The sequence below is a fragment of the Somniosus microcephalus genome, chromosome 11, assembly GCF_052327205.1.
Source record: "Somniosus microcephalus isolate GS21.2 chromosome 11, FLI_Smic_1.0, whole genome shotgun sequence".
Lineage (NCBI taxonomy): Eukaryota > Metazoa > Chordata > Chondrichthyes > Squaliformes > Somniosidae > Somniosus > Somniosus microcephalus.
This window is the reverse complement of record NC_140997.1, coordinates 192,879,782-192,901,860: the sequence shown is the minus strand read 5'-3', so window position 1 is coordinate 192,901,860 and position 22,079 is coordinate 192,879,782. Positions and strand designations below refer to the sequence as shown.

At 42.6% G+C, this 22,079-nt stretch overlaps 1 protein-coding gene across 5 annotated transcripts in view; it reads left to right on the top strand.

The window, feature by feature from the left end:
• Positions 1-22,079, top strand: part of LOC147111074 (filamin-B-like) — a 185,621-nt gene that overhangs the window by 40,514 nt on the left and 123,028 nt on the right. For 3 of the 5 annotated variants that reach the window (XM_086001570.1, XM_086001569.1, XM_086001568.1), the window contains exon 1: positions 689-1,122. In XM_086001570.1, coding sequence (XP_085857696.1) covers positions 750-1,122 — 373 coding nt within the window. In that variant the 5' untranslated portion in view covers positions 689-749. Of the gene's footprint in view, positions 1-663; positions 1,123-22,079 lie in introns of those variants that run through there. The other 2 variants (XM_086001571.1, XM_086001572.1) reach the window with 2 other exon arrangements.

The window sequence follows — 22,079 nt, the reverse complement described above, 5'->3', positions numbered from 1 at the left end:
TGAGAATGAGCTGTCACTCTGATCAGAAGAGAACCCGCCATAAATACCCATTACATGTCACTGTGGAGGGTCACCCGCACAAGTCACGAAACAGAGTCCTGGTTGTGGCTCGCCACGCCTTGACTACACTTTTCTTCGCGATATGCTTTTCGCTTTTAAACTTTGGGTGTAAATGTCACCGTGCATTTCAAAAATGTTAATGTCAAAAGGGTTAAAGAGAAAAGCAGAGCATCCAACAGCCCCAAACTTTGTAAAAAAAGCAAATTATTATGTGATACCAGTGCTGGGAAGCTTTATTTGTTGTGTCCTAGTTTGTAAAACATATTAATGTGAACAATATCTGTGTGTGGACGAGAGGCGTTACCTTGGTGAATTCTAAACCAAATTTTAATTTGATTTGTTAAGTTTTAGTTGAACTTTTGTTTATTTACAGTCCAATTGGGAAAGAGTACCTTGGTGAATTCTACCGATAGCAATAGTTCAGGTTGACCGTAAAATTATCTTGGCAACAACGTATTTATTTTAGCAGGGGATAGAACTTAAAATAAGAGCAGGATTGTGCAACTTTGTTTATACTGCACACATGCGGGTTCACATTCTTTGCTCGGTTTTTGAAAAAAAAAAACAAGCACTGCTTGACGCTTGCTCTCAATTCCCCAACAGTCTCCTCGCAAAGAAACCTGTCAGGAGTGAAATTCACACCCATTGAGCCCGGAAGTGGCGAGGGATTAAAAGGAGGAGGTGGCAGCATGAGCACGCATGTGCAGAGGAGGGAGTCGGAGCAGCAGCAGCAGCAGCAGCCGCCGCCACACGGGGACAAAGACGCCGAGATGCCGGTGACCGAGAAAGATCTGGCCGAGGACGCGCCGTGGAAAAAGATTCAGCAGAACACGTTCACCAGGTGGTGTAACGAGCATCTGAAATGCGTGAACAAGCGCGTCCACAACCTGCAGACCGACCTGGCGGACGGGCTGCGGCTCATCGCCCTGCTCGAGGTGCTGAGCCAGAAGAAAATGTACCGCAAGTATCACCAGAGACCCACCTTCAGGCAAATGCAGCTGGAGAACGTGTCCCTGGCGCTCGAGTTCCTGGACAGGGAGAACATCAGGCTGGTGTCTATCGGTGAGTCCCCCGCCCCCCCCCGACCCCGCTGCAATGTAACCACTCGCGTGTCTAAACGAACTCTCCAAAGGATCAAATATCGGTCACCGTTTGTCTGCAACTTTCTGAAAGTTGGTCGTCGACCGCCTTGTTCGGCAAGGGGGCTGTGTGTGTTTAAACTCTTGATTCTTTAGCAACTAACCTTTTCAACTTTTGTGAACTTAATCCTCAAATAATCATGCTTGTTAACCATGGCAACCGATTTAAACTTAAGTCAGAAGGTTTATGAATGAGTGTTTAAAACTTAGTAAACTTGTCACGTTCTCCGCGCTTTCCATATGTCTTCCTGTAATTTATTTATGACTTTACTGGGCACATCCTCACTAACAATACATTGGGTTAGCTGGCTGTTCTGTTTATAAATGTTTCACTGTTTTTGCAATGACCAGCTGCCAAGTTCAATTGTTCCAGTCTACCGGTCTAAATATCTCCTTCACTTTTGGGGTCATTGAACAATCTTGTTTTCAGAGCGGAGCTGTTTAACAGGGGAAAAGTCCAGTTTGAACCCAGACGTGTGAACAGCGGGCAGGAAATTTGAACCACTGCACCCTGCATTTGAATGTATGTGTATAAATATTGTAGCTTCTCCAAATCCGGAATAATCTGGTTCACCTGACCTCTAGTCTACAGCCATTTATCAGAGTAGGGTGTGGTACCTTTTCAGGTGCTGACACACACTGACCTTCCCACGTCCTGTAGGTGGCTGTGTCGCTCACCTTTCTTCCAGCTCTCGCTTCTATTTTGCCATCTCCGACTCTACTGTGCGAATCTCTTTTTTTTGAGTTCGGATAATGTGAAATAACTAGCGAATAAGCATTACCCCACCCCACACACGCACACCCATCTCTCTCTCTCTCTCTCTCTCTCTCTCTCTCATGTGCAGGTTCTGTAGATATTTTTGTGAAGCACTTTCCTTTGCGGGAAATCAATCTCTTCTAATACGGTTTGGGTGACTACTGACTAGCAGCTTTCATTCAGCAGGCGAGCTGTTGCACTTTAGTCGTTTTACCATTTACTGCCATTCCTTTCGGAGCTGGTTTTTATCTGCTATTGAGCAATTTGGACCAAGTTTTGGTTAAACATTAGCTGGAGGGTGTGGCCTGGAAAGCTGCCTTCTCGCAGTGAGATTGAAAACCTGCATGACCCAAGTTGTATTTTTTTTATTGGTAATGATTGATCTGTGGCATTACTCAAGGGCCTGCTTTTAAAATATCAGTGCTGCTACCTGACCTTTTTTTTGTTTTGGCCAGCTGTCTTGTGTGGAAACTCAAGAATCTGTAAAGTTAAAGTAGAATTTCTATTGCCTGGTAATAGTGCACATACAAACTCTCACTGGACTTCAAGGAGTAAGTTTTTTTTTTATAGTTTCAGGTTGGCCAAATCAAGGTATGGGATCTTCCAAGTGTGTAAAAGGGCACTACTGGTCTTAACCAGCTAAATCAGTACAGAGCAAACAATGATTGGTGTACCCCTTCAACTTCTATTGGTGACCCAGCTCAACAATGCCATGGAGTACTGCTGACTTGCCTGGCTGGAGTATTGCATTACAGAAAGTAGACTTGGTTCTGAACTTAATTTAGGCATGCTACCTTGACCACCAAATATGTTGCTTAGCACTTTTTTTTGACCACACTTCCCTACCCCTAGCCCCCTCTCCCTGAAGGGTTGTCACTAGATTATAAATAACTGACTGACTAATGTGGGTTCAAGTCCTTGATTAGGTGGACATTAGTTACAATGAGCTGCTCTTGATTGTCATGAGCAATACACTGTAAAATGTGAGTACACTGCCACCATCCTCTTGACTACAGCATGGACACGCACCATTGGACTACAGCATAGGCGCACACCATTGAGCTGTGGGACTTCAGTAGCAGTTGCTGGCCTGAGGATTATGCACAAGTGGTTTTCATACCTGACCTCCAAGTAGCAAGTTACAACAGCTGTATAATAGGCAACTCTGTTTTGTGTCGTGGATGCATTTGCACAAAAAGAAAGACTTGCATTTATATAGTGCCTTTCTCAACTACCGGACATCTCAAAGTGCTTTACAGCCAATAAATTACTATTGCAAGGCACTGTGCATCGTGCCAATTACTTTGAGGTTTTGGATGTCCAAGTTCTATGCCCTGTACTGGGCTTACTCATCAATTGCTTAACTAAGAACCTTGTGCAAAGAGCTTAGTGTCCAAGGAATTAGCGGCAGATGCTTATTGCCACCCACCCACCTTGCAGCTTGGCTGTGGCTCTCGTGGGTTAGAGGAGGCTGCTCCTTTTTCATGGCTAGGAGCTCTGAAACATAGAGAACTCTTTGGACAGGACCCTTGTATTGCCCAAGCTTGACCTGCATTGGGATTTTGCTTGAAGAAAGACACCTATTTTTGCTTTTATCATGATTCAGAAGTTGTCAACAGGACTACCAGCCATTAGTAAACAATTGGAACAGATGCCTCTTGTATCCTCTGATTTTAATATGCTTTGAGCTGTAGAAAGCTAGAATATTTTAACCTTGGTGGGAAGAGGGTGCCAAATATCATATCCCTAGGTTGCCTATTCGAGGTGTTCACGGTGAGTCTGCTAGAAATGCCATCTGCAAAAGTGCTGCGATACTTTCAGAAATACTTGAAACATGATGTGCTGGACAGCACACTTGGAAGATGGGAGGATGAGGACCTCTTGATGAGTGCATCTCCTATACTATTGTGCACATTTTTGCACTTGGTGTAGATATCCTGGATAAAATCTACAACTTCTAGTTTCATTGAGGGCTAACCAAAAGCCTTTTAAAGATTGAAAGCAATGCAGGGGTTTTTCCTCTGAATCTTGCGCTGCAATCTTACTGGATACTCAAGGCAAATGGAGGAGTAATATGAATGTGTTAACACTCTTACCATAACAGTTGCTCTGGTTGGTGAGCTATCTTGGCTTTTGGGCCCTGGGATCTCCCTTATTGTAGTACATATCTAGAAATGTGAAGTTCCCTTTTCAGTTTATAGTCTACTTTTGAGGGATATTTTATCACTAACATTAAGGGATTCAGAAGGTATTGGAAACTACAAGAATAAAGTTTGAGGGTATTAAATAGCAATTACTATTTCTTACCCAGGGATCTATTCCTGTAGTATTATATCAACAGCTGTATTTTCATGTGCTGAAGTGCCATTTACACACCAAGTTGCCTGCATTACCTGTAATATTGGTGTCCCTTTTTAGAGCAAAACCCCTTTTGCTCTGTTATGGTGTTGATTCCTTATGGTTAAAAGCAGCTACTCCAGACCAGTGAGTTTTTCCAGTTGCACTGTCCAATGGCACAATTGCAGAATTCAAAGTAAATAAAAGTTGGGGGTTACCCAGAGATGCCTTTTTAATGTACAAGTTGAAACCTGCTGAATCCCTGCCTTTACTTAAAATGCTTCTGTGCCTGTTTAGGTAGTTGTGGGATTAGTCATGTGCTTACTAGCAATCAATGAGTTTGACTGGTGATCACTGACCAATAAGCAAGCGGTGAACTGGAAAAATCACTACTGTTGGTGCCCTTTTGACCATCTCATTGTAAATTTCAAAAAAATTTATACAATATTGAAGGGATGATAAATCCCTGGGAGGGAGTAGGAGGTTCAAACTTCATCTGATCGTGATTCTTAAACTTCTGATTTTTGTCCTTGACAACCCAACTGGTGGACAATATACATGATCTGTCTGTAGGTAATGCCACATTGTGTGTGGTGTAGCCTTGTAAACCTATAAAAATGATTCAATATTCAGCTTTTGAAAACTAGCACTTAAAGGAAATCTTTCCTCTTGCAGGTTATTTTATGCTCCAAGTCTAGTTCACCTGTCACCCCTGTGCTTGCTGACCTACACTGGCTCCTGGTCTGACAGCTCCTCAATTTTAAAATCCTCACCCTTGTTTTCAAATTCTTCCATGCCTCGCCCCTCCCTATCTAACCTCCTCCAGCCCTACACACCTTTGTGATCTCTGCGCTGCTCCATTTCTAGCCTCTTGCACATCCCTGATTTTTGTTAAATTGCTCCACCATTGGCGACCATGCTTTCAGCTGCTTTGGCCCTCAACCCTGAGATTCCTTCCCCACCTCTCTCTGCTCCTTTTAAGATGCTCCTTAAAACCTACCTCTTTGACCAAGCTTTTGGGTCACCTGTCCTGATATCTCCTTCTGTGGCTCGGTGTCAATGTTTTTATTGACAATGCTCTTGTTACATTTGTACAGCACATTTAACATTGCAAAATGTAAGTTGTAATTTAGCTGGTTGTCTAAATATATTTTTGCACTTCTCCTGCATGCTTGCCTCCTACTAAACACCCTAGGAGACAACCTTCTTGGAGACTTTCATATGCCACCTGCTGGCTGGCTCAATGGAGCACGTTGACTTTTTTTTTGTGTACAGTAAATTGAAGGAACTCATGTTGCTTTGTCAAATTCAGGGCAAATGATGCTCATTAAGCAACATGTCTGCAGTAATGGAACTCTCAGAAGTCCAATTAAAATGGGCCAGTTTTCCATAGTTGAGTAGACAGCATCAAAGGGAATGTCTTAAACTCAATCCCACCACCTTTGGTGATGGGTGACTCATGCCCTCCATATGTTTAGGATCTGATTTTATAGATGTAATCTTTTTTTACACTGACCTACCTGTTGCTGCCTTTTGAAAATACATTCTGCTTTGGTCAGTTATCATTTGAGAGGCTGATGTGACTTGTGCAGAAAAAGGATGTAATTTCCACTGTTAATGTAGTTCCATATCACTACTAGTTTTTTTGGGTTGCAAGTGAAATGTAATATGGTTTAAAGAAATTGGGATGCTTTAGTCAAAGGTGGTGATGTCTGGAGCACCAACTGATTAAACCTTTCTCTTCTGGGAAGGAGGAACAGCTGCTTTTAACTAAAGATTTTGTGACCTGGTGGTGTGAATATTAAAATAATGACCATGACTAGTGTCACATAACTGGAATTGTAAACTTGACATCCATTAGTAGGTAACTTTAATCTGCCACCAGAGGAATGGCCTAGTTCTACTAGTTTCAAGTTTAACTGCCAAGTAAAACCATGTTTTGGTTTCTACATTATTTGGGGTGAGAAGAGGAAGAGGGAATCTTCCTATTGGGTGAAGTGCTTTCAAACCAAGTATGAAGTGTGTGCGCATATGTGAATAAAAACTGTTTACGGTGCTGAGCTACCCAACTGTTAAGATCACTTAGTGGTAACATTGAAATCTGGAGGTGTGACTTATGTGGTGCGTATCTGCAAATGATTTTCTTGGCTTCTTTCAGTTTGAAGTAATAGTGGAAAGGAGCCCAGTCTACAAATCTGCTAGTTGTTGAGAAATGGCTGGCTGCTTGCCTCTGAATAACTATTAGCTGTTGAGTATATAGATGGACAGTTTCAATATATCTGCCATTGGATGTTCTGCAGAAATGTTTGCTTCTGTAAAGTAGTAAAAGGGGTAAAAGCAGGAATAAATTGTCAGAACATATTTGAAAGTTCTTTATCTGAATGCATGCAGCATTTGTAACAAAATTGACGAGTTGATGGTACAAATAACTACACATGGGTATGATCTGGTGGCCATTATGGAAACATGGCTGCAAGATAATCATGACTGGGAACTAAACATACAAGGGTATTTGACAATTAGGAAGGAAAGGGAGGTGGGGTTGCTATGTTAATCAAGGATGGAATCGCCAATAGTCAGAAATGATATTGGGTCAAAGGATCAGGATAGTGAAATAGTTTGGGTGGAGATAAGGAATAAGGAGGGGAAAAAGTCACTAGTGGGTGTAGTCTATAGGCCTCCTAACAGTTGCAACTCTGTTGGTTGGAGTATAAATCAGGAAATAGTTGGGGCTTGTAATAAGGGAACAGCTATAATCATGGGGAATTTTAACTTTCATTGACTGGACTAATCAAATTGGGCATGGCAGCCTTGAGGAAGAGTTCATAGTGTATTAGGGACGGGTTCCTTGAGCAGTATGTAACTGAACCAACCAGGGGACAGGCAATCTTAAATCTGGTCCTGTGTAATGAAACCGGATTAATGTCCTAGTAAAGGATCCCCTTGGAATGAGTGACCATAATATGGTTGAATTCCAAATTCAGTTTGAGGGTGAGCGTTGGATCTCAAACCAGCATACTGAGCTTAAATAAAGGAGACTATGAAGGTATGAGAGTAGAATTGACTAAAGTGGACTGGGAAAACAGATTAAAGTGTAAGATGGTACAAGAGCAGTGGTCTACATTCAAGGAGATATTTCACATCTTTCAAGATAAATATATTCCACTGAGGAAAAAGGGGAGTAAAAGAAAAGACAGCCATCCGTGGCTTAGTAAAGTAATTAAGGATAGTATCCGACTGAAAACAAGGGCATATAAAGTAGCCAAATCTAGTGGGAGGATAGAAGATTGGGAAGCATTTAAAAGCCAACAAACAATAACTAAAAGATTAATTAAGAAAGGGAAGATAGATTATGAAAGTAAATTAGCAAAAAATATGAAAACAGATAGCAAGAGTTTCTACAGCTATATAAAAAGAAAAAGGGTGGCTAAAGTGAACGTTGGTCCCTTAGAGGATGGGACCGGTAAACTAGTGGTGGGGAACATGGAGATGGCAAAGACGCTGAACAAATATTTTGTATCAGTCTTTACAGTAGAGGACACTAAAAATATCCCAACACTGGATAAACAGGGGGCAATGGGGGGGGGGAAGGAGCTAAAGACGATTAAAATCACTAAGGAGATGGCACTCAGTAAAATAATGGGACTTAAGGCGGATAAATCCTCTGGACCTGATGGCCTACATCTGAGGGTCTTGAGAGAAGTGGCGGTAGGGATTGTGGATGCATTGGTGATATTTTCTAGCACTCCCTGGACTCTAAGGTCCTGGCAGATTGGAAAACTGCTAATGTAACACCCTTATTTAAGAAGAAGTAGACAAAAAGCTGGAAACTATAGACCAGTTAGCCTAACATCTGTGGTTGGCAAAATGTTGGAGTTCATTATTAAGGAAACAGTAACAGAGCATTTGGATAAACATAATTTAATAGGACAGAGTCAGCATGGTTTTATGAAGGGGAAGTCATGTTTGACAAATTTGCTCGAATTCTTTGAGGATGTAACATACAGGGTGGATAAAGGGGAATCAGTGGATGTAGTGTATTTCACAGAAATCACAGAAACCCCACAGTGCAGATAGAGGCCATTTCGGCCCATCAAGCCTGCACCGATACATATCCCACCCGATCCCTGTAACCCCTACACCAACACATATCCCACCCTATCCCCACGTATTTAATCCCCCTAACACTAAGGGTCAATTTATCATAGCCAATCAACCTATTGACAAGGTTCCACACAAGATTACTGATCAAGATAAGAAATCACTGGGATTGGGGGTAATATACTGGCATGGGTGGAAGATTGGCTATCTAACAGAAAACAGTTGGGATAAATGGTTCATTCTCGGGCTGGCAATCAGTAACTAGTGGTGTTCCACAGGGGTCAGTGCTGGGACCCCAACTCTTTACAATCTATATACGATTTGGAGGAAGGGACCAAGTGCAACATATCCAAGTTTGCTGACATTACAAAGATGGGAGGGAAAGCAATGAGTGAGGATGACATTAAAAAAACCTGCAAAAGGACATACAGGCTAAGTGAGTGGGCAGAGATTTGGCAGATGCAATATAATGTTGGAAAGTGTGAGGTTATGCACTTTGGCAGAAAAAATCAGAGCGAGTTATTATCTAAATGGAGAGAAACTGCAAAGTGCTACAATACAAAGGGATCTGGGGGTCCTGGTGCATGAAAGTTAGTATGCAGGTGATCAGGAAGGCCAATGGAATCTTGGCTTTTATTGCAAGGGAGTTGGAGTATAAAAACAGGGAAGTCTTGCTGCAGTTATACAGATGTAAAAAGTCACACCAGGTTATAGTCCAACAGCTTTATTTGAAATCACCAAGCTTTCGGAGCGCTGCTCCTTCACCTGAAGAAGGAGCAGCGCTCCGAAAGCTTGTGATTTCAAATAAAGCTGTTGGACTATAACCTGGTGTTGTGTGACTTTTTACATTTGTCCACCCCAGTCCAACTCTGGCATCTCACACCATGGCAGTTATACAGGGTATTGGTGAGGCCACACCTGGAATACTGCGTGCAGTTTTGGTTTCCATATTTAAGAAAAGATATACTTGCTCTCGAAGGTTCACTCGGTTGATTCCAGAGATGAGGGGGTTGACGTATGAGGAAAGGTTGAGTAGGTTGGGACTCTACTCATTGGCGTTCAGAAGAATGAGAGGTGATCTTATCGAAACATAAGATTGTGAGGGGGCTTGATCGGGTGGCTGCGGGGAGGATGTTTCCACTGATGGGTGAGACTAGAACTAGGGGGCATAATCTTAGAATAAGGGGCTGCCCTTTCAAAACTGAGATGAGGAGAAACTTCACTCGGGGTAGTAAATCTATGGAATTTGCTACCTCAGAGAGCTGTGGACTGCGACATTAAATAAATTTAAAACGGAGATACAGTTTCCTAGCTGATAAGGGAATTGGGGGTTACGGGGAGTGGGCAGGGAAGTGGACGTGAGTCTAGATTCGGATCAGCCATGATCCTATTGAATGGCGGAGCAGGCCCGAGGGGCCGTATGGCCTGCTCCTACTAGTGTTGGGCTCCAGTTTCTGACACATTTGGGGGAAAAAACAAAATGGATGATAGGTGATCCTGACTTGATTTTTTTTTCTACAAGTTGTGAAGCAGGAAACTTCATTGCAATGCAGAGCTGAGGGGGTGGTAGTTTAATCAGGGCGATTAAAATGTCTGTTTAAAGCATCTAACGGCAGGCCAGGTGACGACTTAAATGGAATAGGAGAGATAAACCTAATGGGACAACAACTGATGCATATGTTTTATTTGCTAAATACTCTTTGTAGAAGAGGAAGGATTTTGAAGGTTAAATTAATTGGGCATTCACCCAGGGAAGTGTGCACTTTTCTGTTTAGTATAATTTTTTCCCCTTTAGATAAAAATTGTGAAAAATGTAAAGTCTGCTTCAGTCATTACAGGATTACTGCTTGAAAGTACTGTAGATTATATATGGCTATTCCATGCAATACTGTACACCAAATTCAGTTCAGTTAAAACCATTCATGAAGGTGGGTGCACTTTCTCGTTTATGTACTTGGTTACAATTACATTCACACATTAAAAGCTCCCTTTTTTATTGTGTGACTCAGTGTAGATACATGCTTTCTTGGGTTTCCCATTGTACATGCCTGCGTGGGTGGCCTCTGCTGCCCTATCTGGTAGTCAGTAGAAGATATCTTGGTGAATACATCCTTTTTGGGAGGTGCTGCTCAGTGGCATGGTTGAGATTGGTAACTTGCTCCATGGACACAAACCTGTGTCCTACAACTAGAGCACAGCATTGTCCTCTTCTCATTTTGTACCCTATTTTTTTTTTTGTGCTTTTTAAAAAATCTTGGAGCACCCTTTTAAATAGGGGGTTCATGCAGAAATTTATTGCATGAGTATAGTGGTTGAATGTTAGTGCATACTGAAACCCTTTTGGTTCAGCATGTGATGCTGACCAAGATTTAAAACGTCTTAAACTTTAAAACCTTTGTTTTGGATTAATGCGTCTACACCAAAATGACTGGACGTGTTGTATTTCTCTTCCCCACCCCCCCCCCCCCCCCCCATATTCTAATTTACTCCCTTCCTGCATAAAAACAGGCCATTTGGCCCAACCAGTCCCTGCTGGCATTTATGCTCCACTCACACCACCTCCTGTCTTTCCTCCTCCTAACTCTATCAGCATAACCCTATATTCCCTTATGCGTATCTAGCCTCCTCTTAAACGCATCTATTATTTGCCTCAACCACTCCGTGGTAGTGAGTTCCACATTCTCACCACTCTCTGGCTAAAGAAGTTTCTTCTGAATCCCCTATTGGATTTCTTGGCTCTAGTTATGATCTTCCCCACAAGTGGAAACATTCTGTCTCTAAAATTGACAGGTTTCCCCCCCCCCCCCCCCCCGCCTTTTGTTCAAGTGAAGAGACCCAGCCTGTTTATCCTTTCCTGATGAGTATACCCTCGCATTTCTGGTATCCTTTATAAATCTTCTCTGCACTCTCTCCAGTGCCTCTAATATCCTTTTTATAATATGGTGACCAGAATTGTACACGGTACTTGGTGTGTTCTAACCAAGGTTTGATACAGGTTTAGCATAACTTCACTACTTTTCAATTCTATTCCTCTAGAAATAAACCCTAGTGCTTGGTTTGCTATTTTTATGGCCTTGTTAACCTGTGTTGCTACTTTTAGTGATTTGCATATTTGTACTCTGATCCCTTTGCTCCTCTCCCCACCCAGACTTGCACCCTCAAGTAATAAGTGACCTCCCTATTCATCCTATCAAAATGTAATTCCTCATTTTATCTGTTGAATTTCAGTTGCCAATTTTCAGCCTATTCTGCAAGTTTATTAATGTCCTCCTGTAATTTGCAGTCCTCAGTATTTACTATTTCCCCCCCCCCCAAAAAAAATTTGGTGTCATCTGCAAATTTAGAAATTGTTTGATTCCAAAGTCTAAATTGTTAATCTAAATTGAACAAGTGGTCCCAGCACTGACCCTTGTGGAACACCACTACCCACCTTCTGCCACTGTATAGCTACCCTTTACCCCTACTCTCTGCTTTCTGTCTTGAAGTCAGCTAGCTATCCATTCTGCTACTTGTCCCCTGACTCTACATTCTCTGGCCTTATTCATCAGTCTATTATGTGGTACCTTATCGAAGGCCTCTTTGAAAATCTAGATAAATTACATCTACTGCATTACCTTTTGAATTTTTGAAGAGGTAACAGAGAATAGACAATGAGGTTGGTCAAGCAAGATTTTCCCATTTGAAATCCATGCTGACTATTTATTATTATATTTTTGGCTTCTAGATGTTCTATTGTCTCTTGTAGGGATTCCATTATTTTTCCTACCACTGATGTCTATGGAACTATAGTCCAGTTAGGTCATGTTCTGTCTCCCTTAAATGTAGGTATTATGTTAGCTATCTCCAGTACTCTGGCACTACACCTCTTTTTTCTATGAATTATTAAATAGCGCAGAAATGCCTCTTCTATCCTGTAGATTCCTTTAAAATGTGTGGATGTAATCCATCCAGACCAGATTTTTTTTCTCCTGAGTTTGATTAGTTTATTTAATATCATTTTAAATGCAGTTATTTCATTACAAATCTCATGATCCAATGTCATGTCCACCTGTTCTCTCCCTGGTAAATACTGAGGCTAAGTAATTATTTTAAATTTCTGCCATCTCTCTACCTGTAGTATTACTGTATCCTGTCCATCCCTTAGTGGCCCTATTCCCATCCTGACTTTTATTTATTTATGTGCCTGTAAAATATTTTACAATTTTGTTTTACATTCCTTGATTTAATTTCATAGTTCCTCTTTGCTGTGCTAATTGTTTTTAACACCTTTCCTAATCTCTTCATATTTTCCCTTGTGCTCTCCCCTGCTGTCCATGAACTTAATGTATATAGTACTTTCCTTAACCTGCTGGTTGCAGTATGGCTGAATGGAAGCCCTTCAGGCCATTCCCAGCTAGCCACTCTTGACTTGCAACAGTGGAAAACTATCCACTGGTAGGGGCACAACTGCTGTAGTTGAACCTGGTGTCAGCTAGTGGGACACTGGTTAGCAGTCAAAAGCAGGAATCCTAGCTTGGTGTTTATTTCTACCCTTGTGTGGATTAGCATCTTGGGACAGACAAGATATCAAAGCTTTGGACCTTGCTGGTTTGTGTGGCTTAGTAATATGCATATACACCTTCTGTTGTCTTTTTACAAGAAACATCAGCTCTTTTCCCCTCCCTGCCAAATTAAATTGGGCTTGAAGGATGAGTATCAACCACTTAAGCTCCAGTCCCATCTTCCAGGTTATTTATCAGAGCCAGTAAAATGTTACTTTATTCCGTTGTTTGTGGTGCGCAGACTTGAGGCCAAAAATTTACAATGAGCTGTTGGTTTCTATGACTCTTGTTATGGGTGTGTTTTATTTGGTGTTTGTCCTAGAAGAAATTAGATAACCAGCTGCTAAAGTGCAGCTTCTTTCTACAAGAACTTATTTTCCTCAAAGGAACTTTCTGCAGCTTGCTGTTTTAGTTTTATTTTAGTTAATACTAGTTGCAGCTGTTTTCTTTAGCGACAAGGTGAATGCTCTCTGGTATTAGTGCAGTGACTGGTTTCATGTGTTAATTCCTGTCCTGTACTTGTGAAATTGTTGTTTTTTGGAAATAAAGTGGGGCTTGGAGTGATGCACTTTATATAATTTTTACCCTGAGACTTAAACTTTCGTCACATCAGTGTTGTGGGGGAGGCCCTCTAGGAAAATAACTTGTGCATCAACACTATCTGTGTTTAGTGTACTTCAATAACAATGGAATGTTGGTTATACCTACTGGTTATGTCTCTCTCTCTACCCGTGGCTCTTTGTCTGTCTTTGCTGAAGGCTGTTTTTTTTTTTTTTAAGTTATTCAGCTTTTGAGTTTTCAGCTTGGTTCTATGGGAACTAAGCCTTTGTGCAGTTTGGGATAGGTTCTGTGGTTGTTAATTTATGTCTTGTAAAAATGTGTATTTGAAAAATGAAGTATGATGTGCCTTAAGTTCCTGAGTCATGCACCTTTTCCCTGCCTGTTTGTAATTGGCATGTAGGGCAAGTGTCCACTTGGTTGCCATGTTTCTTGTAGCTCCCTGGTGGATGCACTGTTAATTTTACTAAATGTGGAGTAACTACGTGGGTGTCTTTTTCACTGGATGCTAGCTTAAATAGTTGCTTGAAAGTAATTAAATTAGACAAACTGGTTCCCATTTTTGCCTTGCTTGCCAAACTTTGTTAGCCAGTTATCTTGCAACCACATGGCAGGCTTTCTTTAACTGGCATGGAAGAAATATAGTATTCAATCCTGCTTGCACGACAGTTGCAAACTCCAAATTTGTTTCATGCTACAGTTAAGTATTCAAACTCCCACTTGCATACTCAAGGTCTGCAAATTAAGTTGCCTAATGACTTTTTTTTTTTAAATATTATGATTAAGGAGTTATTTGGGTGAAGAACCATTGTGATTAATTTTTGTTGATATCATTCTAGTTTAGAAGAGCAATTCTATCCTAGAGTTGGGATTTCTGATTTTTTTTCTTCAGTTTATTCAAGTCTCAGGTTTCAAAATAGAGCCAATGACTAATGTCACCTGTTTGGATTCCATGGGAAATGGAATTCCCCCACAAAAATGACCATGTGCATGGTTAATATTGTAATGCCACTGTGATTAACTAATGCTACTTTTTTTTTGTATTGTGAAGCTGGTCAGTGTTGAAGTGAACTGGCAGTGCCCTAGGTCCTGTGGCCCTTTGCACTGGCCCTTTCATCTTGCAGTATGCCACTGCAATGACATGCTCAAGCTGCAATGGTAGGTTTAAAGTTTTGGTTTTTCTCCTCGAGGCAACTTTTATTTTCTTCCACAACTTGTTAGTGGGTGGTAGTGAAACTACTTGACTCACCAGAAGAATGGAAGCTGAAGTGCTCCAGCTTGTTGGCCTAGTGGTGGTGATCTTTACCTCTGCTAGGCCAGTGTTGCTTGTTATGTTCACAGCATGAAATTAAGTCAGTTTCATTTGAATTGTAGCTTTTGAATTGTATTCTGTTTGCTTTTGTTTATTGACCTGACAAATTAGGTTAATCTGCTTTTTAAAGGTCCTAATAAATGAGACACATTAGAACATTATCTTTCAGTGATCATGGATATATTTCACTGAATACTATGTTGCAGTGATAGAACCCAGTAAGAGATAAACATTAAGCATCTGAGCGATTTAACTGTCAGTAACCATGTGTACCAATTTAAAATTGCCCCAGGTATTGGAAGTTAATGGTCTCTTGCAGCAGTTCAGGAAGCCCAAGTAAATAAGTACTGGTGCTCAATCATGGCCTCCTATGGCAATGGTATAAAACTAATATTAAAGTAAAACTAGTTTTGCTGAAGTGTGCATATTGCTAGAATTAGCTGTAGCTTCATTAAATTAAATCCTGTTTCACATTCCATTAGACTAACCTTCAGAATATCTGAACAAATGAAAACAGTATATAAAAAAATATAAAAAAATCTCGTTGATTGCATGCACTTGGCAAAATTTGAACCTTAGTCACCTGATGGTTCCTAGATTATTTCTATAAACTTGGAGTGCAGTGACATTCTGTAAATAAATTAGGATACAAATGCTACAAACTAGAATTTCCATCAAATTCACTTAAGGTTTTAATGGAATACTGTTTGTATACATATCATGTCAAATAACTTGCCTTGATGTTGGGACTAAAGCTGAAGAGGACTATTGTCTTCAGCTCACTGGCTCATTCCCATCTTTCTCCTGGTTGAGATTTATGATATGCAGCTGCCAGAACTTTTAACCTTTCATGACCAAACAACCAACCACTCCTATTAAAACTTGCACTTTTTATTGGGTTTGTAGATAAATGGTGAACAAAGCTTCTATCTGTCTCTACCACTTCCTGCTACTTCTAGTCGGGCTTTATCAACAGTAAGCCATGGTTTCCACCCACACCACCCCCCCCCCCCCCCCCCCCCCCCACCCACACCCACCTTGATGCATCATCAATTTCAGAATTTTTTTATTAAACTAGGAATACTATGGGGAATTGGGCTACAACTTGCACCTTTTTTAGTTCTACTAACAGTTATTTTGTTAATAAAATGCATTATTTTAAGGCTTGTATACTTTCCAAGTTTGATTACAATTGCATGTTTTATTAGAATCCAAGTGTATCCAAAATATACACTTGTCACTTGCATTTTGGAAGAATAATGGCCTGTGACACCATGTAAAGTAATGGCAATTTCCAGGTTTTCTTTTTACTATTGCTATTTCATTATTTTCTCCTTTGGCTATTTTGCAATTTACTCTTGTACTTTCCTCTTTTCTTGCACCTTCTGCTCTTCACCGAGGGCTGGATATTACAGCCATAGTTTTGGGAGATGAGACAAAATAGTGGGGTGGAAGCCCTGGGAAACTGGTACAAAGGGAGGGCCACAAGACTATTACTGTGGTTTTGGTCCCTGCCACAAACTCTGTTCCCTAGCCACTGACTCCATCCCTCTAACATATGTCTGAGGCTGAACCACACTTCACAACCTTGGTGTCATATTTGACCCTGAAATGAGCTTAAGACTGCCTATTTCCACCTCATTAACATTGCCCATCTCTGCTCTTGCCTCAGCTCATCTGCTGCTGAAACCTTCATGCCTTTGTTTCCTCCTAGGACGTGACTATTCCAATACACTCCTGGCTGGGCTCCCACATTCTACCCTACATAAACTTGAGGTGACCCAAAACTCGGCTGCCTGTATCCAAACCCACACCAAGTCCTGTTCATCCATCACCCCTGTGCTCACCTAACCTACATTGGCCCCTGGTTAAGCAGTGCCTCAATTCTCATCCTTGTTTTCAAATCCCTCCATGGCCTCGCCCCTCCCTAGCTCTGTAATCTCCTCCAGCCCCACAATCCCAGAGGTATCTGCGCTGCTCTAATTCTGCCCTCATTGAGCATCCTTAATTATAATTGCTCAACCATTGGTGGCTGTGCCTTCTGTTGCCTAGGCCCTAAGCTCTGGAATTTCCCTCTCTACCTCTTTCCTCCTTTAAGACACTCCTTAAAACTACCTCTTTGACCAAGCTTTTGGTCACCTGCCCTAATCTCTCCTTATGTGGCTCGGTGTCAATTTTTTTCATCTTGGGACACTTTACTATGTTAAACATGCAATATAAATACAAGTTGTTGTAATAAAGAAATGGTTAGACAAATGTCATAATTTAAAAATAAAGAAAATAGAATAGATTCTCTTCCATTAACTTTGCAATTGCAGTCTGGGAGCCTTGTTGGGCTGAACAGTAAACTTGGGTGTATAGTATCTGCAAAACATGCTTGCAGTAGAATTTTATCTGCTGCAATGCTCATGGGTCCAGTTGATGCTCACTGAAAAATACTCTTGTTGACCTACTGTTAACTAACACCTATTTTTAGTGAAGGTCATTTTGCTCCTGATTCATAATGGAAGAAGCAATGTTTCACTTGTCTGCACTTCATGTTGAAATAAAAATGTAGAAGGAACAGTACTTGGACATCCAAAATTAATTTGTAGGAAAAAGCTACTTTTTGTGATTGGTAGCTTAAACCTTGAAAGGTGCCAGTCTTTAAACAGTGGTCTAGAAATGTTCAGTGCAGCAGAGGTGATGCTGTTCAAGTTAGATGTTAAACTGAGGCCCTATCTGTCCACCCAAGATCACATGACTGTATTCAAAAGAGCAGGGATTTAACCAAATATCCTGGACGAGATTCATTCCTCAACCAATAGCGCCAAAATAAAAATATTGACTGTTCATTCTTAATTGCTGTCTGTGGGATCTCGCTGTATACAATTGACTTTGCCTAATATGATGACTACATTTATTGGTTCACTGGTGCAGCATCTCCATGTCCTGAGGATGTGATGAACTATAGAAAGGCAAGTTTTTTTCCCACCCCTTCACTGTTTAATTAGTTGCTGAGGTCTAGCAGCAGAGATTACTCTTTGCATAGAAGATGTATGTCTTGCTATAGCAACAAATGGATCTTAAGTGTGGCAACCGAACTATCTCCACCCGAACCAACTGTAATGTGTAGGCGTCCAGTGTATTCTGACTTAATTTGGTATTTAATTGCTGAATCGCATCGATCATACTGAGTAGCACTTCTGAGCACTGTTGCAGCTTCTCCATACTTAATTTGCATTTGGGTAGACTGGCAAGGTCCATCACCACACCCTGAATGTATGCTTTGCGTGTTTGAGTAACATGGTAGTTCTGCTGCATGTAGCATGGTCCTAGTTGGCTTGTGCTGTATGACTTAATTCTGAGGCTTCTCTTGTATAGCACAGTTGTATAGTGTTGTGTATGTACCTTTTTAAGGGAATAACTGGTCTTGGACTGCAGTACTGGCAGTGACCGCCCCTGTATAAAAGGGCCCTAGCAGACTTCTGTAGTTTGTTTCAAGCTGCCTCTTCAGTAAAGTACCTGTTAAACTGTTCTCCCGAAGTCGGTGTATTATTGAGGCGCGGACTTTACAGTGGCGACGAGTAAGTTCGAACTCGCCTGCAGTGTGGCATCATCTCGCAGGGATCTCGCCTAAAAGGAAGGTCGTAGTCTGAGCAACGGGCGTTGACCGAGGGCAACCGCCCAAAGAATCCATCGGTGTTTGGAGAATTGCAGGAGAGACTGGTTCCAGCTAATCGTGCTGGTAGCAGGTAGCGCGCTGACCTTTCCGGACTGCGGCGGGCTCGAGCTCGATCGAGCGGCTCTACAAATCGGGCCGCGCAGCGTCGCCGGGAAAAGAGAACTAGAGGGTGGAGGGCGCAGTCGGTGCTCTAACAGGACAGCGGAGAGAAACCAAACGGGGGGGGGGGGGAAAAAGAGAGAGAAAGCGAGACGCGCCGAAGCTGCGGGTCGCCGCCATTACCCCGTAGAATGCTAGGAGCAGCGTGGCAGTAAGGGGAAGAAGCAAAAGTGCGGGAGGTGCCATTTTATCCCGTTAGGGAAGAAGCAAAAGTGCAGGAGGTGCCATTTTAAATCGCCCAAGATGCCGAAAAGTGGCAGTATCACTGCTTTCGACAACGAGGTAGAAGACTGGACCACGTATGTGAAAAGAATCGAAGTGTACTGCAAGGCAAATGAGGTGGCCGATGGAGAGGGTGTCGGTATTATTAAATCTGATGGGTGCGAATATGTACGGCCTATTACGGAATTTAATTACCCCAGCTAAACCAATGGAGAAGTTTTGAGATTGTTCATATCTTACAGAACACCTAAGCCCTACACCACTGCTGATAGCCGAAAGATTCAAGTTCCATAAAAGAAACCAGCACAAAGAGGAGAGCAATGCTGATTATCTTACGGAACTATGCAAGTTATCGAAGCACTGCCAGTTCGGAGCAGGACTGGCAGACACCTTACGGATAAGTTTGTCTGCGGGCTCCAGAGTGAAGGAACCCAGAAACGACTACTTTTCAAAAAAGGACCTGACGCTAGAACAGGCTTTCAGCGTGGCAGTATCAGTGAAGCAGCAGCACGGGGAAGCTGCGGAAATACAACAGAAACCACAAGAATACAGCATTAACGAAATGGCATATGGAGCCGAAAAGTGCTATTGCTGCGGCAGAACAACCCATGAGCAGAAGGACTGCTGGTTTAAAGACAAAATATGCAGGCAATGTGGAAAAATGGGTCGTATAGCAAGAGTCTGCAGGTCGGGAAAGAAGACCAACACGACAAGAACCACTAAGGAACAGTACAGGAAAGTAAAGAAACTGACAGATAGTAGTTCAGAAGATCAGGAGAGTGATAAGGACTCCGGGAGCAGGCGACTAAGTTGTTTAAAATTACACAACGTGATCGCAGAAGATCACCGAACCATTTGGGTCACCCTCATGATAGCAGGGTCCCCAGTGAAGATGGAATTGGACACAGATCAGCCCTAATTGTCATGAATCGACAAGACAATGAGCGGCTATTCTCACACATACCCTTAAAGGACCCGGCCATTGTATTGAAGACATACACGGGGCAAAAGTCTACCCCAGAGGAAAAATAAGGGTGCCAGTTGAATATAACGGAAAGGAAACACAAACTATACATGTATATACTACGAGATGGAGGACCACCATTATTGGGAAGTGAATGGATCCGAAGACTACAATTGGATTGGCATTCCATTCTGGCACTAACTGACAAAAAAGATGATGACGTCGCACCTGGACGTCTGTCACAAATTCTATCTGACGCGGAAGAGGTGTTCCAACAAGGACTTGGGGCTCTAAAAGGAGTAAAGGCAACCATAAAAATTGAGGATAACGCAACCCCAAAATTTTTCAAGGCCAGACCAGTGCCATACGCCCAGCTGTGGAAGCTGAACTGGTGCCGTCTAAGGTGGACTGGAGCGAGTGGGCCACACCCATCATTCCTGTAATGAAGAAAGCATTGAGCAGCACGCCTGGGGAGCCAAGGAAGGTTTGCATCTCTGGGGACTTCAAGGTGACCTGTGAACCCAGTCCTGCACACAGTACAGTATCCGCTTCCGCGGATAGAAGATATTTTCGCCTCACTATCTGGAGGGAAACATTTTACAAAGATTGACCTGGCTCAAGTGTATCTACAAATGGAGGTGGAAGAAGCATCTAGGAAATACCTCACGATAAACAATCGACTGGTATTTGGGGTAGCATTGGCCCCGGCTATGTGGCAGAGGGCAATGGAACAAGTCCTGCAAGGGGTCCCGGGGACCCAGTGTTATTTGGACGACATCCTGGTTACGGGCGAAAATGACAATGAACACCTTGCCAACCTGGAACAGGTGTTCACGAGATTGCAGGAATATGGGCTACGAGCCAACCGTCCCAAATGAGAGTTCTTCAGGAGACAAATCTCGTATTGTGGCCACATGATTGAGGAAGGGTTGCATAAGTCGCTGGACAAGATTGAGGCTGTAGTCAAGGCTCCAGCACCGGAAAATGTGTCGCAACTGAGGTCGTTCCTCGGGTTGGTGAACTACTACCATAAGTTCTTGCCAAATTTATCTACAATTCTACACCCACTGAACGCCCTCCTTCAAACTGGTGTAACATGGAAAGGGAGTGATGAGTGTAAGCGTGCCTTTCGGGAATGTAAATGCCAAATCACTTCAAAAGAAGTATTGGCCCAATACTACCGATTTCGGTTGGCATGTGATGCGTCACCTTACGGCATTGGAGCGGTGCTGTCACAAATTCCGTGACTGTTCAGAGGCCAATAGCCTTTGCATCGCGCTCGCTAACCTCAGCCGAGCGTAACTACGCCCAAATTGACAGGGAAGCCCTCGGCCTGGTGTGGGGGGTGAAGTTCAATCACTATCGGCACGGGCAGAAATTCACCCTACTGACTGATCATCAACCCCTGGTCTCAATTTTTAACCCAATGAAGGGCGTTCCGGTGGTGACAGCACAACAGCTGCAGAGATGGTCACTTTTTTTCTAGGGGCACATCAGTATGACGGAGTACAAAGGTACGAAACAACATGGAAATGCTGATGGGCTGTCGCGCCTACTGTTGCCTACGGCGGAAGAAGCATCTGCAGTGGACCCTGTGGAGATATTCCATGCGACCATAGTTGAATGTTTGCCTGTTACAAACGCAAGTATAGAGAAGGAAACCCGAAATGACCCGACACTCGGGTCTATGATTTGACGGTGAAGGGATGGCCAGCATATGGCGACTCACTGCCAGCATTCTCGCCAAGGAGGGAACAGCCGTCAGTGTGCCGGGGAACCTTGATGTGTGGATCCCGAGTGGTAATTCCACCCAAGTTGAGAGAGAGTGCTCAATGAGCTTCGAGGGTCATCTGGGAGGGGTAAAAATGAAGAGCCTAGCCAGGGCGTGTGTGTGGTGGCCGGGAATCGATAAAGAAATCGAGGATATGACCAAGAGATGCACAGGAGGTCCAAAACGCTCCACCACAGGCCCCGCTACATCCATGGGAGTGGCCCTCATCTCCATGGCAACGGGTACACATTGATTTCGCTGGTCCATTTATGGACTCAATGTTTCTAATCGCTGTGGACGCCCATTCAAAATGGCCAGAGGTCATTAAAATGTCCACCATCACGGAGAAAACTATTGCAGTCCTAAGGACCATTCGCCAGGAATGGGTTGCCAGAACAGATCTGTTCCGACAATGGCCCACAGTTTGTGTCTGAGGATTTCCGGAGGTTCCTGAAGAATAATGGGGTGAAACATTACACATCTGCCCCATATCA